Below are 18,727 nucleotides of genomic sequence, written 5' to 3'. Positions count from 1 at the left end.
ATTCGTCTGAAAGTTCATTCTTTTTTGGGAACTACAAACAGGTTTGAGTAAAAACCCAGACCTTGTTCCGCTGTTGGAACTGGGTGTATCACTCCCACCTTTAACAGGTCTCCTACGCAATGTAAGAATGCCTGTCTCTTTATCTGGTCTAAAGATAAGCGAGACATGTGGAACCTTCCCCTTGGAGGAAGTTCCTTGAACTCTAGAAGATACCCCTGAGAGACAATTTCTAGTGCCCAGGGGTCCGGAACATCTCTTGCCCAAGCCTGAGCAAAGAGAGAAAGTCTGCCCCCTACTAGATCCGGTCCCGGACCGGGGGCTACCCCTTCATGCTGTCTTGGTAGCAGCAGCAGGCTTCTTGGCCTGTTTTCCCTTGTTCCAGCCTTGCAATGGTTTCCATGCTGGTTTAGGCTGGGAAGTGTTACCCTCTTGTCTAGAGGCTGCAGAGTTATAAGCCGGTCCGTTCCTGAAATTGCGAAAGGAACGAAAATTAGACTTATTCTTAGCTTTGAAAGGCCTATCCTGTGGGAGGGCATGGCCCTTTCCCCCAGTGATGTCTGAAATAATCTCCTTCAATTCTGGCCCGAAAAGGGTCTTACCTTTGAAAGGAAAATTAAGCAATTTTGTTTTGGACGACACATCTGGGATTTTAACCAAAGCGCCCTGCGCGCCACTATTGCAAAAACTGAATTTTTCGCCGCTAATTTAGCCAATTGAAAAGCAGCATCCAAAATAAAGGAATTAGCCAACTTTAGTGCGTGAATTCTGTCCATGACCTCATCATTTAGCCAATTGAAAAGCAGCATCCAAAATAAAGGAATTAGCCAACTTTAGTGCATGAATTCTGTCCATGACCTCATCATATGGAGTCTCCTTTTGGAGCGAATTTTCTAGTTCATCGAACCAAAAAGACGCCGCCGTGGTGACAGGAATAATGTACGAGATTGGTTGAAGAAGGAAACCTTGCTGAACAAAAATCTTTTTAAGCAATCCTTCCAATTTTTTATCCATAGGATCTTTGAAAGCGCAACTGTCTTCTATAGGAATAGTTGTGCGCTTAGCTAATGTTGAAACTGCCCCCTCTACCTTAGGGACCGTTTGCCATGCATCCCTTCTGGGGTCGACAATGGGGAACATTTTCTTAAATATAGGAGGGGGAACAAAAGGTACGCCTGGCTTCTCCCACTCCTTAGTCACTATGTCCGCCACCCTCTTGGGTATCGGAAAAGCGTCAGCGTGCACTGGGACCTCTAAGAATTTGTCCATTTTGCACAACTTCTCTGGAATCACCAAAGTATCACAATCATCAAGGGTAGCTAGCACCTCCTTAAGCAGAGCGCGGAGATGTTCTAGCTTAAATTTAAATGCCACGATATCATGTTCTGCCTGTTGAGAAACTTTTCCTGAGTCAGAAATTTCTCCCTCAGACAGACCCTCCCTCACTGCCAACTCAGATTGATGTGAGGGTATAACAGATAAATTATCGTCAGCGCCTACTTGCTCATCCTCTGTATTTAAAACTGAGCAATCACGCTTTCTAGGAAATGTTGGCAGTTTGGATAAAAGAGCTGCTAGAGAATTATCCATTACTGCTGTTAATTGCTGCATAGTAACAAGCATTGGCGCGCTAGATGTACTAGGTATCGGCTGCGCGGGCAAAGCTGGTGTTGACACAGAAGGAGAGGATGAACAACTATCTCCACTACCTTCATATAAAGAATCATCTTGGGCAACATTATTAAATGTGACAGAACTGTCCTTACTCTGTTTGGACGCCATGGCACAATTCGCACATACATTTAATGGGGGAACCACCTTGGCCTCCATACACACAGAACATAGGCTATCTGAAGGTACAGACATGTTAAACAGACTTAGGCAGGTTTTTAATGCAATAAAAACAATTTTAAACAAAAACGTTACTGTCTCTTTTAATAATAAAAAGGGCACACTTTATTTCTGAATGATCGAAAAAACATCAAGGAAATATCCGATCTTTATGAAATTTATACCCCAGTGTCTTAATGCTTTAAAAGTATTGCACACCAAATTTCAAGTAACCCTTAAATGACCAAACCGGAGCTAATAATCCCAATTGACCGGTTTAAACACACTACAGTCCCTGCCACAGACTTTGCTGCGGCTTTTACCTTCCTTAGGGGTTATTAACTACAGAAATAAGCCTCTCTGAGTCCTTTTCTAAGCCACTGGACCTCCTCACGTGAAGCTGCATGCACTGCCTAGAGAAAGTAACTGAGTAACTGAGGCGCGAAAATGACGCCTCCTCCCTCTGCATTCCAGAGTGAAGGGGCCTTTCTGACAAGATTAGGCGTCTAAACAACTGCCAGGCGCAAATAAACGTCCCCAAAAGTGTTTCAAAGTTTGTCAAACACTCCAAATGTCAAATAAAGATGATAAAAATCAATCGATTTAGCCCACAATAGTGTCAACCAGCATAGAGCCCAAGTTATAAGCCTTAATTCTGTAACTGAGTCTAAGAAAATGGCTTACCTATCCCATAAGGGAAAACTGACAGTCTTCTAGCATTACAAGGTCTTGTTAGAAAAGTGACTGATCATACCTGAAGCAGATAAGCCTGCAAACTGTTCCCCCCAACTGAAGTTCTCTGGTTTCAACAGTCCTGGTGGGAACAGCAATGGATTTTAGTTACTGGTGCTAAAATCATACTCTTTTAACAGAAATCTTCATCACTTTCTGTTGTAGAGTAAATAGTACAAACCGGCACTATTTTAAAATAACAAACTCTTGATAGAAGAAATGAACTACAACTAACACCACATACTCTTTACCATCCCCGTGGAGATGCTACTTGTTCAGAGCGGCAAAGAGAATGAATGGGGGCGGAGCAAGAGGGGGGGCTATATGGACAGCTTTGCTGTGTGCTCTCTTTGCCATTTCCTGTAGGGAATGAGAATATCCCACAAGTAAGGATGAAGCCGTGGACCGGACACACAAATGTAGGAGAAATATCCGCAACAGTGACCAGGGACGAACTAACAGGCTTTGGAATGTGGGGCAGTGTACCTGGCCACTGGGTCATAGGACCCCCATACCTTGGCTAATAAATCTGGTAGGTATCAATACCCTTCTAGCAGGAAAAAACTGCTAGGAGAACATAGGCTACAATCTAAATATGCCTATCATATGTGAAAGAAACATATGTCTGTGTCGCTCAGAGCCTCTCCACTACATTGTGTTGCTGCAACACATTGAGGGAAAGTGCAATCATGGCGTATAACGGAGTTCCGCCCATCGTGGGCGTATCAGTTAAACTCTCTGGCCGCATATTGTATTAACAAAGTGAGTCCTCGGAAGTACCTTGTCCTTAGACCTCATGGCACTGTAAGAAATAAATTCCCCATATGTGTAGGAAAAAATGCAAAAGGCGTGCAAACCATGGAGTGCACCCGAGCTCCGCCCATCGTGGGCGTGTTAGTTAAGACTCACTGACCGCACATATTTTACACAGTAAGCTCGAAAAACCACATGGCAATAAAGAAATTTCTCACACAAGTCATAACCAGTGCAGTAATCTCCCCGTCAGCTTCATCTTGTACAAGAAACCGTACGGACAACACACCGCATGTGTAATAAAATCAACCTCCCTGTCAGCTGATAAGTCACTAACAGAAGCCGTTGGGAGTCAAAGTAAAAACAAGTATAGCAGCGTGTATTGAATAAACCTCCCTGTCGGCAGTTTAATAAAAGAGGCCCATTGGGAGTGAGGACATAACGTACCTCTCTGTTGGCAGATGTTTACTATGAAAATACACTGATAATACACGCTGCATTGTTCAAAAGACATGTTAAAGCAGGGATAGGCAACAACATTTATTCCCCATGACACCTTGCATTATCAACACAGCATAACCCTTCTGGGCTGTACTTAAGCCATGTAGTTGCTGTCTCTGAGACTGCAGAAAACGGCCCCATAACTTAATCACCTTTAACACGTAGGGATAAAGTTATATAAAGTCCCACATAACAGATATGTAAACATACAGTCTATTCTGAGGTAATATTATGTCCCAGAAAAATAAAGACTGCACTTACCTCTATGCTGAGCGACAGCATGACTGGTCTCACAGGATCAAGAGGTCTTCTCCCTCCTGCAGTTCTGTGGACACAAACAGGGCCTTAGTTAATATCTGCTAAGACCATCATCTGCAGGGCAGCACTCAGTATGGGAGGCGTAGTGAGAATTTTAATCCCACCAGTTCCCATTGCCTTAAAGCCACTAAATGCTTCTCTTTTCACTGAAGAGACTGATCTGGTCTAGGCTACACCCCAAAACAAAATAGTACACTGAGGCACCATTTGTAAAAATAACAAACACTTGATTGAAGAATCTATAACTAACACCTCACTCTGCCTCTTCCTATCAGTAACACAGGCAAAGAGAATGACTGGAGTGGGAGGGAAGGGAGGAGCTATATATACAGCTCTGCTGTGGTGCTCGTTGCCTCCTCCTGCTGACCAGGAGGCGATATCCCATAAGGATAAAATCCGTGGACTCATCATATCTTGTAAAAGAAAAGTAGTTTTTTCCAGGACTTTTGAAGCTAGTGGAAGCAGTGATATGAGGCGGGTAGTTGGCAGACGAATTGGGGTCAATGGAGGTTTTTTTTGAGGATGGAGAAATCACAGTAGTTCGGATGAAATCCAACAAATTCTGTGAAATCATCTTTTGGGGTAGAGGGAACAGGTAACAGATTGGTACCCCTGTGGGGGTGCATCAAAGAATTCTGTAGGGTAAGTGTCAATTACAAAGGACCAGTTGAAAAGAAAGGTAGACTTGCAGCTGAACTAGATGTGTAGATGCAGAGTGCAACATAAGAAGCAACTATCTAATGTGTTAAAAGGTAGCCCTTTGGTGGTAGAAAGAAAGAAGTGAACCCTTGTATTTCTTTTAACATGAACCTCTTCGGAGAGTCTAGATCGGAAGGGTAAGAGAAAAAAATGGTATGTTGCACGATATATTGATACAGACAGAGATGCAAGTGTTCCCAGGTACCAATATTGTAGAAAGTGTATTCATACACACTATGTTTCTGTACAAAGGATGTGGAGTGAATAACACCATGTTGGGAAGGGAAAAGCTTGTGATGTATCAGCAGTCAAAGTAAGCAACCTTCTCTAAACAGAAGCTTCAAAAACTGAAGGGAGTGGGAGGAGAAGGGATTTCCTGCTGATCACTTTGATGTTTCTACCTTTCGTTTATTGGTGACTCATTGGTCCAATGATCAAAACCTTGTGGGCATGGAGAGAAATCACATAAAAAAACTTGGGAATTTTTTTAAACCTTATATTGTAATGTGGGACTCTCTAAAACACATACTGAACCCTGCATTGTGAGATAAACTCCTCTCAAGCAAAATTTTTGTTTCCAAAATTGAGGGACCTACTGACAAGACATGACCTAGAGGTAATTATCTCCCGCTGTATGGGCTGTAGCGAACATAAGAGCAAGCTCCATAGACCGAGTTGTAATCAAGCTGTGAAGTACTTGAATATAATCTAGTGTTGTGTGAAGCAGACATAGGCAAAACCAGAGTTTACAAATAGTACATTCCTGCTTAAACTTTGGAGTGTTCTCTTTAATTTAGGTTCCTGAACCTTCTGTTTTCTGAGGGATGTTTAGAAAAGCAAAGAAAAAACAATTTATGCTTACCAGATAAATTCCTTTTCTTCCTGGCAGGAAGAGTCCATGACTTCATTCCATACTGTTGGGAAATACAACACCTGGCCACCAGGAGGAGGCAAAGACACCCCAGCCAAAGGCTTAAATATCCCTCCCACTTCCCCTATCCCCAATGTCATTCTGCCGAGGGAACAAGGAAAAGTAGGAGAAACATAAGGGTATAAAAAGGTGCCAGAAGAAATAATATAATAAGGGAGCCGTCCATCAAAAACATAAATTACGGGCGGAGTCGTGGACTCTCCCGGCCAGGAAGGAAAGGAATTTATCTGGTAAGCATAAATTATGTTTTCCTTCCATAAGGCAAGGAGAGTCCACGACTTCATTCCTTACTGTTGGGAAAACTATACACAAGCTCCAGAGGACACGGAATGAATAACGGGAGTGAACAGAAAAAAGAGGCGGACCCTATTCTGAGGGCACCACAGCCTGCAAAACCTCTCTCTCAAAAGCTGCTTCAGCCGAAGCAAACACATCAAACTTGTAAAATTTAGAAAAAGTGTGTAAGGAGGACCAGGTAGCCACCTTACAAATCTGATCCATTGAGGCTTTGTTCTTAAAAGCCCAGGAGGAAGCCACTGCTCTACTGGAATGAGCTGTAGTCCTCTCAGGAGGCTGTTGTACCGCGGTCTCATAAGCTAAGAGGATGACACTCCTCAACCAGAAAGATAGAGAAGTTGTAGTAGCCTTCTGCCCCTTACGCTTCCCCGTATAGATGACAAAGAAGAATATTGTCTGAATTCCTTAGTAGCCTGAAGATAGAACTTCAAGGCACGAACCACATCTAGATTGTGAAGCAAATGTTCCTTTGATGAAGGAGGATTAGGCCACAAGGAACAACAATCTCTTGATTAATGTTACGAACTGACACCACATTAGGGAGGAACCCTAATTTAGTGTGTAAAACCGCCTTATCAGCATGAAAAACCAGATAATGGGGGTAACATTACAAAGCAGAACAGTCAGAAACTCTGCGTGCAGAAGCAATAGCCAACAAAAACAGAACCTTCCAAGATAAAAATTTCATGTCAACAGTATGCATAGGCTCAAATGGAGCCTGCTGCAAAACACTAAGAACCAAATTGAGGCTCCAAGGCGGAGCCCCAGATCTAAACACAAGTCTGATCATAGTCAGAGCCTTAACAAAGGACTGCACATCCGGAAGCTAAGCCAATCTTTTGTGCAGTAATACTGACAGGGCCGAAATTTCTCACTTCAGGGAACTAGCAGATAAACCCTTCTCCAGTCCATCCTGGAGAAAAGATAAAATTCTGGCAACCTCCTTTAGTGATGAAAGACAAAGAATGACTGGGGGATAGGGGAAGTGGGAGGGATATTTAAGCATTTGGCTGGGGTGTCTTTGCCTCTTCTTGGTGGCCAGGTGTTGTATTTCCCAACAGTAAGGAATAAAGTCGTGGACTCCCCCTGCCTTATGGAAGGAAATATGCACAGCTAGGGAAAGAACTCACTGGAAGACAAATATGTGATCTCTAATGTTCTTATTCAGCTGCAACATGCACCTTTGCCAAGTCATCCAGCAAGAGGAAGCTAAGCAGTTAAATGCACATCTCTGCGGTTTTTGAATATGACTGTAAAGATGTGATTTTAGTGGTACTTAGTTGGCAGGTGCAAACACAGAGCTTGCTGCTATATGCCCAGGTGACTAAAGACTACACTGGTTTATCAAAAGTAAAACTAAATTTGTTTTTCAAATGATGGAAATGAGTTCAGTTGCATTACCCCCCCCCCCCACATCAAAGGCTTGAATTAAAGGCTTGAATGCCATAATGTTTTACACAATCTGTTTCTTTTTAGGTTTACTTTGATTTAACAGATTTCTTTTCAGTAAAGGAGCACTGTTTAATGCCCCTTTAAGTACAAGACAGCATCAATGTTTGCACAATACAGGACATTGTAAAAAGCAGTCTTGCAAAACTGCTGCCATGTGTGCTCCAGACATATGCACACGCTCCTGAGACTATTTACCCAAAAGATACCAAGAGAACAAAGTAAATTGGATTTTATAATCTTTATAAATTGTATCATGAAAAAAAAATTATGGGCTTCATGTTTCTTAAACATTTATATCCTTTGGTAATTTAAAAGAACAAAAAAACCTGTACGAACCCTCACACATTTGAAAACATAATTAGCGATAATAATAATAAATAAATTACCAATTTTCAGAACATGACCAATAAAATTTATTAAACAATATGTACAAGGTATATACAAATTTTAGGCAATAATTAAAATAGACCATTTACAATTTTAGAATATTCATTCAAAGGTGTCTTTTTTAAAAAATAGGCTCGTTTGAGTCCATTGTCTTACAAGTATTTTTTGTTTGTTTTATGATTTAAATAAAAAAAAATATCTTCATAAAAGTTATCAGCAGCAGGCTAGGATGAAATTTCTCTTTTTTTCTGGAAGTGTTAAATAAAAATGAAGTCAATGCAGCTGAAATTTTGAGTTAGGTGAAGCATGCAATACCTTAATAAACATCTACAAAACATGAACATGCCTTACTGAAACATTAACAATTACAATACATTACAATTAAAAACAAAGACAGACAACTTTGGTCCAGTAAAACAGCCGGAAAAACAGTTTACACAAAACATCTAGCTTCTTTACAGTTTTATAATTACAATACTATATACAAAATGCACATTATATATAAAATAAGTTATTTAAAATAAGACATTATTATATCTGTTCAAATTACATTTTTTTTTAAATTGTCCAATGATGCAACTCAATCAGAACATTTTATTTTAATTGCAATAAATTGTCTTTTTTTTTTTATTATCTTGTTCTCATAGTGAAATGTAAACCCAATAATAGGGATTACATTTGCATTGCACTTTTTAAGTTAGATAACTATGGCACAGAGGGCATTAAGCCACTCAGCTCTCAAATGGAACTGCAATTCTACGGTGTGCAAATCATTGCAGTAATTATTAGTAGCAAACAGGAGAATGAGCAAGGTTTCTAGACAGCTGTAATATTTGTTAATGAGTTGTTTTCGAGCAACTTCCTGTGCAGGCAATTGTTGATTTGCATCTAATGTAAACCCTTTTGATATATATAATTAAGTGCAATACATTGGCGATCCCCTGGGATCAAACTACATAAATATATGTAGATTTTTGCTTCTACAATAATTCAAAGTGTTTAAATGGTCCTAAATACAAAGCAACTCCTGCGTTCGCACACTCATCTTCCTACAAGGCCTACGTTCCTAAAAGGCCTGGGTGATGTGCGTCTTACGATTTCCTTGACCTCATCCTTACCCTAATAGTGCATATTTTCATCAAGAGGCAGCGCCCGCTTGCAGGTTAATTAGATAGCACATCTTCTGCAGCTTTGCCTATTTAGATAGTCTTTGTATCAGCTGCAGAGCATGACTGTGTCATATAGGGGTCAATTCAAAGTCATCATTGACCTCTACTAGAGGTACATAAAATTCCTGGATTTCATAGATGCTGACTGATTTGTACGTGGCAGGATCAAGTTCTTGGAGCTTGAGTTGCCATTCTAATCGCTGAACTGCATTCAGTGCCGCTGCTTCATGTTGCTGCCTCATGAGAAGGCACGTCTGAAAAAAGATAATGCAAATATAATCATAAAACCATATTAAATACAGATCACAAGAATAAGACAACTCCTGGTGGCCAGGTTATGTATTTCCCACAAGTAATGAATGAAGCCATGGACTCTCCTCGTATTAGATGGAAACCATTAATTTTCTTTTAAAACAAATACAATGTATTGCAAATTACTGTAGCTACTTTATTGTAATATGTTACAATACTTATATAATACGTATATCTTTAAATAAAGCTCTTAAAGAAAAAGAAGAACCACTGCAAAAGTAGCTCAGGTAAAACCAATTCAGACTTAAAGGGACATTCATTTTGAAATTGAATTTCAAATTATTAAGTTGATGGTTTGCAATTCTGTGATTAATAATTTCTGCTGCTTATATAAAAAATACCTTAATGACCTTTAAGCCATGCAATCGTTTTTTTTTTATATTTTAATTAGATATAGTAAAATGTATTGATAATTTAAGATCTCCAACTATTGATATTTAAAACATGCAGTCATAATCTAAGATCTTCCATACAAAGAGAGAAGCACTCTACCAGGAACAAACAACAGCTCAGTGGCTTGTTCTATGGCAAGTTACCATCTAGGATCAGCCTCTTTTAAACCAGTTGTGCTTTTCACAAAGGAAAACCTTCCTAAAGTATATCGGTCTGATCCCGCTGAGTTAGGTCAGTCCAGTCCTTAAATAGCAGGCAATTCTCATCTGAACAAGGAAAATGACAATGGTTTCAGCCTTCTGTGGGCCTCATCAGTGAGGTGCAGCCACATTCCTCTAAGCACACTGGGCAAGGAGTCCACGTCTGGTTTCCCCATCACCCTTAGGGAGACGCATACAAAGAGAGAAGCTCTCTAACAGGAACGAACAACAGCTCAGTAGCTTTTTCTATGGCGAGTTACCATCTAGGAGCAGCCTCTTTCAGCTCTTAATTACATATCGTAAAATGTATTGATAATTTAGGATCTCCATTTATTGATATTTAAAACATGCAGTCATAATCTAAGATTTGCTTAAATAAAAAAAAACAACAACATAATTTATGTAAGAACTTACCTGATAAATTACTTTCTTTCATATTGGCAAGAGTCCATGAGCTAGTGACGTATGGGATATACAATCCTACCAGGAGGGGCAAAGTTTCCCAAACCTCAAAATGCCTATAAATACACCCCTCACCACACCCACAATTCAGTTTAACGAATAACCAAGCAGTGGGGTGATAAAGAAAGGAGTAAAAAGCATCAACAAAGGAATTTGGAAATAATTGTGCTTTATACAAAAAAATCATAACCACCATAAAAAAGGGGTGGGCCTCATGGACTCTTGCCAATATGAAAGAAATGAATTTTTCAGGTAAGTTCTTACATAAATTATGTTTTCTTTCATGTAATTGGCAAGAGTCCATGAGCTAGTGATGTATGGGATAGCAATATCCAAGGTTTGGAACTCCACGCAATAGTCACTAGAGAGGGAGGGACAAAAACAGAATTTATGCTTACCTGATAAATTTCTTTCTCCTACGGTGTGTCCGGTCCACGGCTTCATCCTTACTTGTGGGAATATTCTCTTCCCCAACAGGAAATGGCAAAGAGAGCACAGCAAAAGCTGCCCATATAGCTCCCCATCTGGCTCCGCCCCCCAGTCATTCGACCGACGGTTAGGAGAAAAAGGAGAAACCATAGGGTGCCGTGGTGACTGTAGTGTACAGAAATAAAAAATTTGAAACCTGACTAAAAAGCCAGGGTGGGCCGCGGACCGGACACACCATAGGAGAAAGAAATTTATCAGGTAAGCATAAATTCTGTTTTCTCCTACATTGGTGTGTCCGGTCCACGGCTTCATCCTTACTTGTGGGAACCAATACCAAAGCTTTAGGACACTGATGAAGGGAGGGAACAAGTCAGGTTACCTAAACGGAAGGCACCACGGCTTGCAAAACCTTTCTCCCAAAAATAGCCTCCGAAGAAGCATAAGTATCGAATTTGTAAAATTTGGCAAAAGTGTGCAGAGAAGACCAAGTCGCTGCCTTACATATCTGATCAACAGAAGCCTCGTTCTTGAAGGCCCATGTGGAAGCCACAGCTCTAGTAGAGTGAGCTGTAATTCGTTCAGGAGGCTGCCGTCCGGCAGTCTCATAAGCCAATCGGATGATGCTTTTCAGCCAAAAAGAAAGAGGTAGCAGTAGCTTTCTGTCCTCTCCTCTTACCAGAATAAACGACAAACAAAGATGAAGTCTGTCTGAAATCCTTTGTTGCTTCTAAGTAGAATTTTAAAGCACGGACCACATCTAAATTGTGTAACAAACGTTCCTTCTTCGAAACTGGATTCGGACACAGAGAAGGAACAACTATTTCCTGGTTAATATTCCTGTTGGAAACCACTTTTGAAAGAAAACCAGGTTTGGTACGCAAAACAACCTTATCTGCATGGAATACCAGATAGGGTGAATTACACTGCAAAGCAGACAATTCAGAAACTCTTCTAGCAGAAGAAATAGCAACCAAAAACAGAACTTTCCAAGATAGTAACTTAATATCTATGGAATGTAAAGGTTCAAACGGAACCCCTTGAAGAACTGAAAGAACTAAGTTTAGACTCCATGGAGGAGTCATGGGTCTGTAAACAGGCTTGATTCTGACTAAGGCCTGTACAAATGCCTGTACATATGGCACTGCTGCCAGACGTTTGTGTAACAAAACAGACAGAACAGATATCTGTCCTTTTAGAGAGCTCGCTGACAACCCTTTATCCAAACCCTCTTGGAGAAAGGAGAGAATCCTAGGAATTTTAATTTTACTCCAAGAGAATCCCTTGGATTCACACCAACAGATATATCTTTTCCATATTTTATGGTAAATTTTCCTGGTCACAGGTTTTCTGGCTTGGACCAGAGTATCTATAACTGAATCTGAAAACCCAAGCTTAGATAAAATCAAGCGTTCAATTTCCAAGCAGTCAGTTGCAGAGAGACTAGATTTGGATGTTCGAATGGACCTTGCACTAGAAGATCCTGTCTCAAAGGTAGCTTCCATGGTGGAGCCGATGACATATTCACCAGGTCTGCATACCAAGTCCTGCGTGGCCACGCAGGAGCTATCAGAATCACAGAGGCCTTCTCCTGTTTGATCCTGGCTACGAGCCTGGGAAGGAGAGGAAACGGTGGAAACACATAAGCTAGGTTGAACGACCAAGGCGCCACTAATGCATCCACTAGTGTCGCCTTGGGATCCCTGGATCTGGACCCGTAGCGAGGAACCTTGAAGTTCTGACGAGACGCCATCAGATCCATGTCTGGAATGCCCCATAATTGAGTTAACTGGGCAAAGACCTCCGGGTGGAGTTCCCACTCCCCCGGATGGAAGGTCTGACGACTCAAATAATCCGCCTCCCAGTTGTCTACTCCTGGGATGTGAATTGCAGATAGATGGCAGGAGTGATCCTCCGCCCATTTGATGATCTTGGACACCTCTCTCATCACCAAGGAACTCTTTGTTCCCCCCCTGATGATTGATGTACGCTACAGTCGTCATGTTGTCCGACTGAAATCTTATGAATCCGGCCTTCGCTAGTTGAGGCCAAGCCCGGAGCGCATTGAATATCGCTCTCAGTTCCAGAATGTTTATCGGGAGAAGAGACTCTTCCCGAGACCATAGACCCTGAGCTTTCAGGGAGTCCCAGACCGCGCCCCAGCCTAATAGACTGGCGTCGGTCGTGACAATGACCCACTCTGGTCTGCAGAAACTCATTCCCTGAGACCGGTGATCTTGAGTCAACCACCAACGGAGTGAGTCTCTGGTTAACTGGTCTACTTGAATCTGGGGAGACAAGTCTGCATAATCCCCATTCCACTGTTTGAGCATGCACAGTTGCAATGGTCTTGGATGAATTCGAGCAAAGGGAACCACGTCCATTGCTGCAACCATTAGTCCTATTACTTCCATGCACTGAGCTATGGAAGGCTGAGGAATAGATTGAAGAACTTGACAAGCATTTAGAAGCTTTAATTTTCTGACCTCTGTCAGAAAAATCTTCATTTCTACAGAATCGATTATTGTTCCCAGAAAGGGAACCCTTGTAGACGGGGACAGGGAACTCTTTTCCACGTTCACCTTCCACCCGTGAGACCTGAGAAAAGCTAATACAATGTCTGTATGAGCCCTTGATCTGGAAAGGGACGACGCTTGGATTAGGATGTCGTCTAGGTAAGGTGCCACTGCAATGCCCCTCGGTCTTAGAACCGCTAGAAGGGACCCTAGCACCTTTGTGAAAATTCTGGGAGCAGTGGCTAAACCGAACGGAAGAGCCACGAACTGGTAATGTTTGTACAGAAAGGCGAACCTTAGGATCTGATGATGATCTTTGTGGATAGGAATATGTAGGTACGCATCCTTTAAGTCCACGGTAGTCATGTATTGACCCTCCTGGATTGTTGGTAAAATCGTTCGAATGGTTTTTAAATCCAGAATTGGTCTGAAAGTTCCCTCTTTTTTGGGAACTACAAACAGGTTTGAGTAAAACCCCCGACCTTGTTCCACTGTTGGAACTGGGTGTATCACTCCCATCTTTAATAGATCTCCTACGCAATGTAAGAATGCCTGTCTCTTTATCTGGTCTGAAGATAAGCGAGACATGTGGAACCTTCCCCTTGGAGGAAGTTCCTTGAACTCTAGAAGATAACCCTGAGAGACTATTTCTAGTGCCCAGGGATCCTGAACATCTCTTGCCCAAGCCTGAGCAAAGAGAGAGTCTGCCCCCTACTAGATCAGGTCCCGGATCGGGGGCTACCCCTTCATGCTGTCTTGGTAGCAGCAGCAGGCTTCTTGGCCTGTTTACCCTTGTTCCAGCCTTGCATTGGTTTCCATGCTGGTTTAGACTGGGAAGCGTTACCCTCTTGTCTAGAGGCTGCAGAGTTAGGAGACGGTCCGTTCCTGAAATTGCGAAAGGAACGAAAATTAGATTTGTTCTTAGCCTTGAAAGGCCTATCCTGTGGGAGGGCATGGCCCTTTCCCCCAGTGATGTCTGAAATAATCTCCTTCAATTCTGGCCCAAAAGGGGTCTTACCTTTGAAAGGAATATTAAGCAATTTTGTCTTGGACGACACATCCGCCGACCAAGATTTTAGCCAAAGCGCTCTGCGCGCCACAATTGCAAAACCTGAATTTTTCACCGCTAATTTCGCCAATTGCAAAGCGGCATCTAAAATAAAGGAATTAGCCAACTTTAGTGCGTGAATTCTGTCCATGACTTCCTCATATGGAGTCTCCTTATTGAGCGAATTTTCTAGTTCCTCGAACCAAAAAGACGCCGCCGTTGTGACAGGAATAATGCACGAAATTGGTTGGAGAAGGAAACCTTGCTGAACAAATATCTTTTTAAGCAATCCTTCCAATTTTTTATCCATAGGATCTTTGAAAGCACAACTGTCCTCAATGGGAATAGTCGTGCGCTTGGCCAACGTAGAAACTGCCCCCTCAACCTTAGGGACTGTTTGCCATGCGTCCCTTCTGGGGTCGACAATGGGGAACATTTTCTTAAATATAGGAGGTGGGACAAAAGGTATACCTGGCTTCTCCCACTCCTTAGTCACTATGTCCGCCACCCTTTTGGGTATTGGAAAAGCATCAGCGTGCACAGGGACCTCAAGGAATTTGTCCATTTTGCACAATTTCTCTGGAATCACCAAAGAGTCACAATCGTCAAGAGTAGTTAGCACCTCCTTAAGCAGGGCGCGGAGATGTTCTAACTTAAATTTAAACGTCACAATATCATGTTCTGCCTGCTGAGAAACTTTTCCAGAATCAGAAATTTCTCCCTCCGACAGACCCTCCCTCACTGCCAATTCTGACTGGTGTGAGGGTATAACAGATAAATTATCGTCAGCGCACACTTGCTCATCCTCTGTATTTAAAACTGAGCAATCACGCTTTCTTGGAAATGCTGGCAGTTTGGATAAAAGATTAGCTATAGAATTATCCATTACTGCCGTTAATTGTTGCATAGTAACAGCATTGGCACGCTAGATGTACTAGGTGTCGCCTGCGCGGACATAACTGGTGTTGACACAGAAGGAGAGGATGATGAACTATCCCCACTACCTTCATTTGAAGAATCATCTTGGGAAACCTTATTAAATGTGACAGTACTGTCCTTACTTTGTTTGGACGCCATGGCACAATTTTCACATACATTTAAAGGGGGAACCACCTTGGCCTCCATACACACAGAACATGTTCTATCTGAAGGTACAGACATGTTAGACAGACTTAGACAGGCTATCAATGCAATAAAACCGTTTTTAAACAAAACCGTTACTGTCTCTTTAAATATTAAACAGAGTACACTTTATTTCTGAATGTTTGAAAAACTATGAAGGAAATATCCGATCTTTACCAAATTTGCACCCTAGTGTCTTAATGCTTTGAAAGTATTGCACACCAAAATTCAAGTTTGTAACCCCTTAAATGAGCAAACCGGAGCTAATTGTTCAATTTACCAGCTTAAACCCACTACAGTCCCTGCCACAGCCTTTGCTGCGGCTTTACCTTTCCTTGGGGGTTATTCACCACAGAAATAAGCCTTCTAGAATCGTTTTTTATGGCCACAGGACCCTCTCACATGAAGCTGCATGCACTGCTTCCAGAAGTAACTGCGCAATTAAGGCGCAAAAATGAGGCCTCCTCCCTCTGCATACCAGAGTGAAGGGGCCTTCCTGACTAGATTAGGCGTCTAAACGACTGCCAGGCATAATAAAAACGTTCCCAAAGTGTTTCCAAGTTCCAAAACACTCCAAAAGTCATATAAATATTGTATAAATCAATTGATTTAGCCCACAATAGTGTCAACCAGTATATAGCCCATTAATAAGCCTTCATTCTGTTATGAGTCTAAGAAAATGGCTTACCAATCCCATAAGGGAAAATGACAGTCTTCTAGCATTACTATGTCTTGTTAGAAAAGGGACTAGTCATACCTTGAGCAGAAAAGTCTGCAAACTGTTCCCCCGAACTGAAGTTCTCTGCTGCTAAAATCATACTCCTCTTTAAACAGAACTCTTCATCACTTTCTGTTGTAGAGTAAATAGTACAAACCGGCACTATTTTAAAATAACAAACTCTTGATAGAAGAAATAAAAAACTACAACTAACACCACATACTCTTTACCATCCCCGTGGAGATGCTACTTGTTCAGAGCGGCAAAGAGAATGACTGGGGGGCGGAGCCAGAGGGGGAGCTATATGGGCAGCTTTTGCTGTGCTCTCTTTGCCATTTCCTGTTGGGGAAGAGAATGATGAAGCCGTGGACCGGACACACCAATGTAGGAGAAATAAAAACAGCCATTTCGCTGAAAAAAAATAAATCCACAACCCAAATATAAGTTTATTCTCAAAAAAGAAAAACTTAAATCATAAGCAGAAGAATCAAACTGAAACAGCTGCCTGAAGAACTTTTCTACCAAGAACTGCTTCCGAAGGAGCAAACACATCAAAATGGTAGAATTTAGTAAATGTATGCAAAGACGACCAAGTTGCTGCTTTGCAAATCTGATCAACTGAAGCTTCATTCTTAAAAGCCCAAGAAGTGGAAACTGATCTAGTAGAATGAGCTGTAATTCTCTGAGGTGGGGCTTTACCCGACTCCAAATAAGCTTGATGAATCAAAAGCTTTAACCACGATGCCAAAGAAACAGCAGAAGACTCATTCACCAGGTGACGCGTCGGAGGTACAGGTTAACATCACTTGTTATATGCACTAACAACACCAAGGTCTGAACTTTTATTCACTTTGTATTTAATAAAGGCTAAGTTTTACTGCTACTAGACAGGAGTGTTTGAACTACTCATCGTTACAAGTCGGATCAACAGCTCACAGGTAATTACATGATTGACAAGGAGTGTGAGACTGTTATGCATATAATCTATATTGGAGGATTTACTGCTTAAAAAACTGTTCATTGTCTTTAGTGGATAAAACCGGTTGCTTGAGAGAGCAATTAGTGATGTATCCATGTATATCTGTGCATTTTAAGGGTTAAGCACAGGCAGCAATCTTCAACTTGCAGCTTTAGCAAACAATAACTGATATTTGAAGTCCGCAAAACTGCCTTATCCTGATGAAAAATGAGAAAAGGAGATTCACAAGAGAGCGGATAATTCAGAAACTCTTCTAGCAGAAGAGATGGCCAAAAGGAACAACACTTTCCAGGAAAGTAGTTTAATGTCCAAAGAATGCATACGCTCAAATGGAGGAGCCTGTAAAGCCTTCAAAACCAAAGACTCCAAGGAGGAGAGATCACATAGCTACTGAAGGGAATGACTGAGACTGAAGGTTCCGACAGGCTGCAACCAGTTTCAAACGTCTCTTGTCTGTTAGAGACAAAGTCACGGACACTGAATCTATGTGGAAACCTAAAAAGGTTACCTTTGTCTGAGGAATCAAAGAACTTTTTGGTAAATTGATCCTCCAACCATGTCTTTTAAGAAACAACATTAGTTGATTCACGTGAGATTCTGAAGAACGTAAAGACTGAGCAAGTACCAAGATATCGTCCAAATAAGGAAACACTGCAATACCCCGCTCTCTGATTACAGAGAGTAGGGCACAGAGAACCTTTGAAAAGATTCTTGGAGCTGTTGCTAGGCCAAAAGGAATAGCAACAAATTGGTAATGTTTGTCTAGAAAAGTGAATCTCAGGAACGGATAGTGATCCGGATGAATTGGAACATGAAGATATGCATCCTGTAAGTCTATTGTGGACATATAATGCCCTTGCTGAACAAAAGGCAGAATAGTCCTTATAATCACCATCTTGAAAGTTGGTACTCTTACATATCAATTCAAAACCTTTAGATCCAAAACTGGTCTGAATGAATTTTCTTTCTTTGGGATAATGAATAGATTTGAATAAAACCCCAGGCCCTGTTCCTGAAACGGAACTGGCATGATTACCCCTGATAACTCCATGTCTGAAACACACTTCAGGAAAGCCTGAGCCTTTATTGGGTTCGCTGGAATGCGTGAGAGAAAAAATCTTCTCACAGGTGGTCTTACTCTGAATCCTATTCTGTACCCCTGAGAGACAATACTCAGAATCCAATGATTTTGGACCGAATTGATCCAAACATCTTTGAAGAATTTTAATCTGCCCCCTACCAGCTGAGCTGGAATGAGGGCCGCACCTTCATGCGGACTTGGGGGCTGGCTTTGATCTCTTAAATGGCTTGGTTTTATTTCAATTTGAGGAAGGCTTCCAATTGGAAACAGGTTCCTTATTATGTCGAAAGGAAAGAAACCGGTTAGAAGCTTTAGATTTACCTTTAGGTTTTTATCCTGAGGCAAAAAAACTCCCTTCCCCCCAGTGACAGTTAAAATTATTGAATCCAACTGAGAATCAAATA

The 18,727-nt window shown here is 41.5% G+C and overlaps 1 protein-coding gene across 2 annotated transcripts in view; it reads right to left on the bottom strand.

Moving 5' to 3' along the window:
• Positions 1-7,899: 7,899 nt before the first annotated feature.
• Positions 7,900-18,727, bottom strand: part of ANKRD12 (ankyrin repeat domain 12) — a 399,410-nt gene continuing 388,582 nt past the window's right edge. For both annotated transcript variants that reach the window (XM_053714916.1, XM_053714917.1), the window contains one exon: positions 7,900-9,320. In XM_053714916.1, coding sequence (XP_053570891.1) covers positions 9,135-9,320 — 186 coding nt within the window. In that variant the 3' untranslated portion in view covers positions 7,900-9,134. The remainder of the gene's footprint in view (positions 9,321-18,727) is intronic.

This window comes from Bombina bombina, chromosome 5 (genome assembly GCF_027579735.1).
Source record: "Bombina bombina isolate aBomBom1 chromosome 5, aBomBom1.pri, whole genome shotgun sequence".
Classification (NCBI taxonomy): domain Eukaryota; kingdom Metazoa; phylum Chordata; class Amphibia; order Anura; family Bombinatoridae; genus Bombina; species Bombina bombina.
This window is presented reverse-complemented; position numbering and strand designations above follow the sequence as displayed.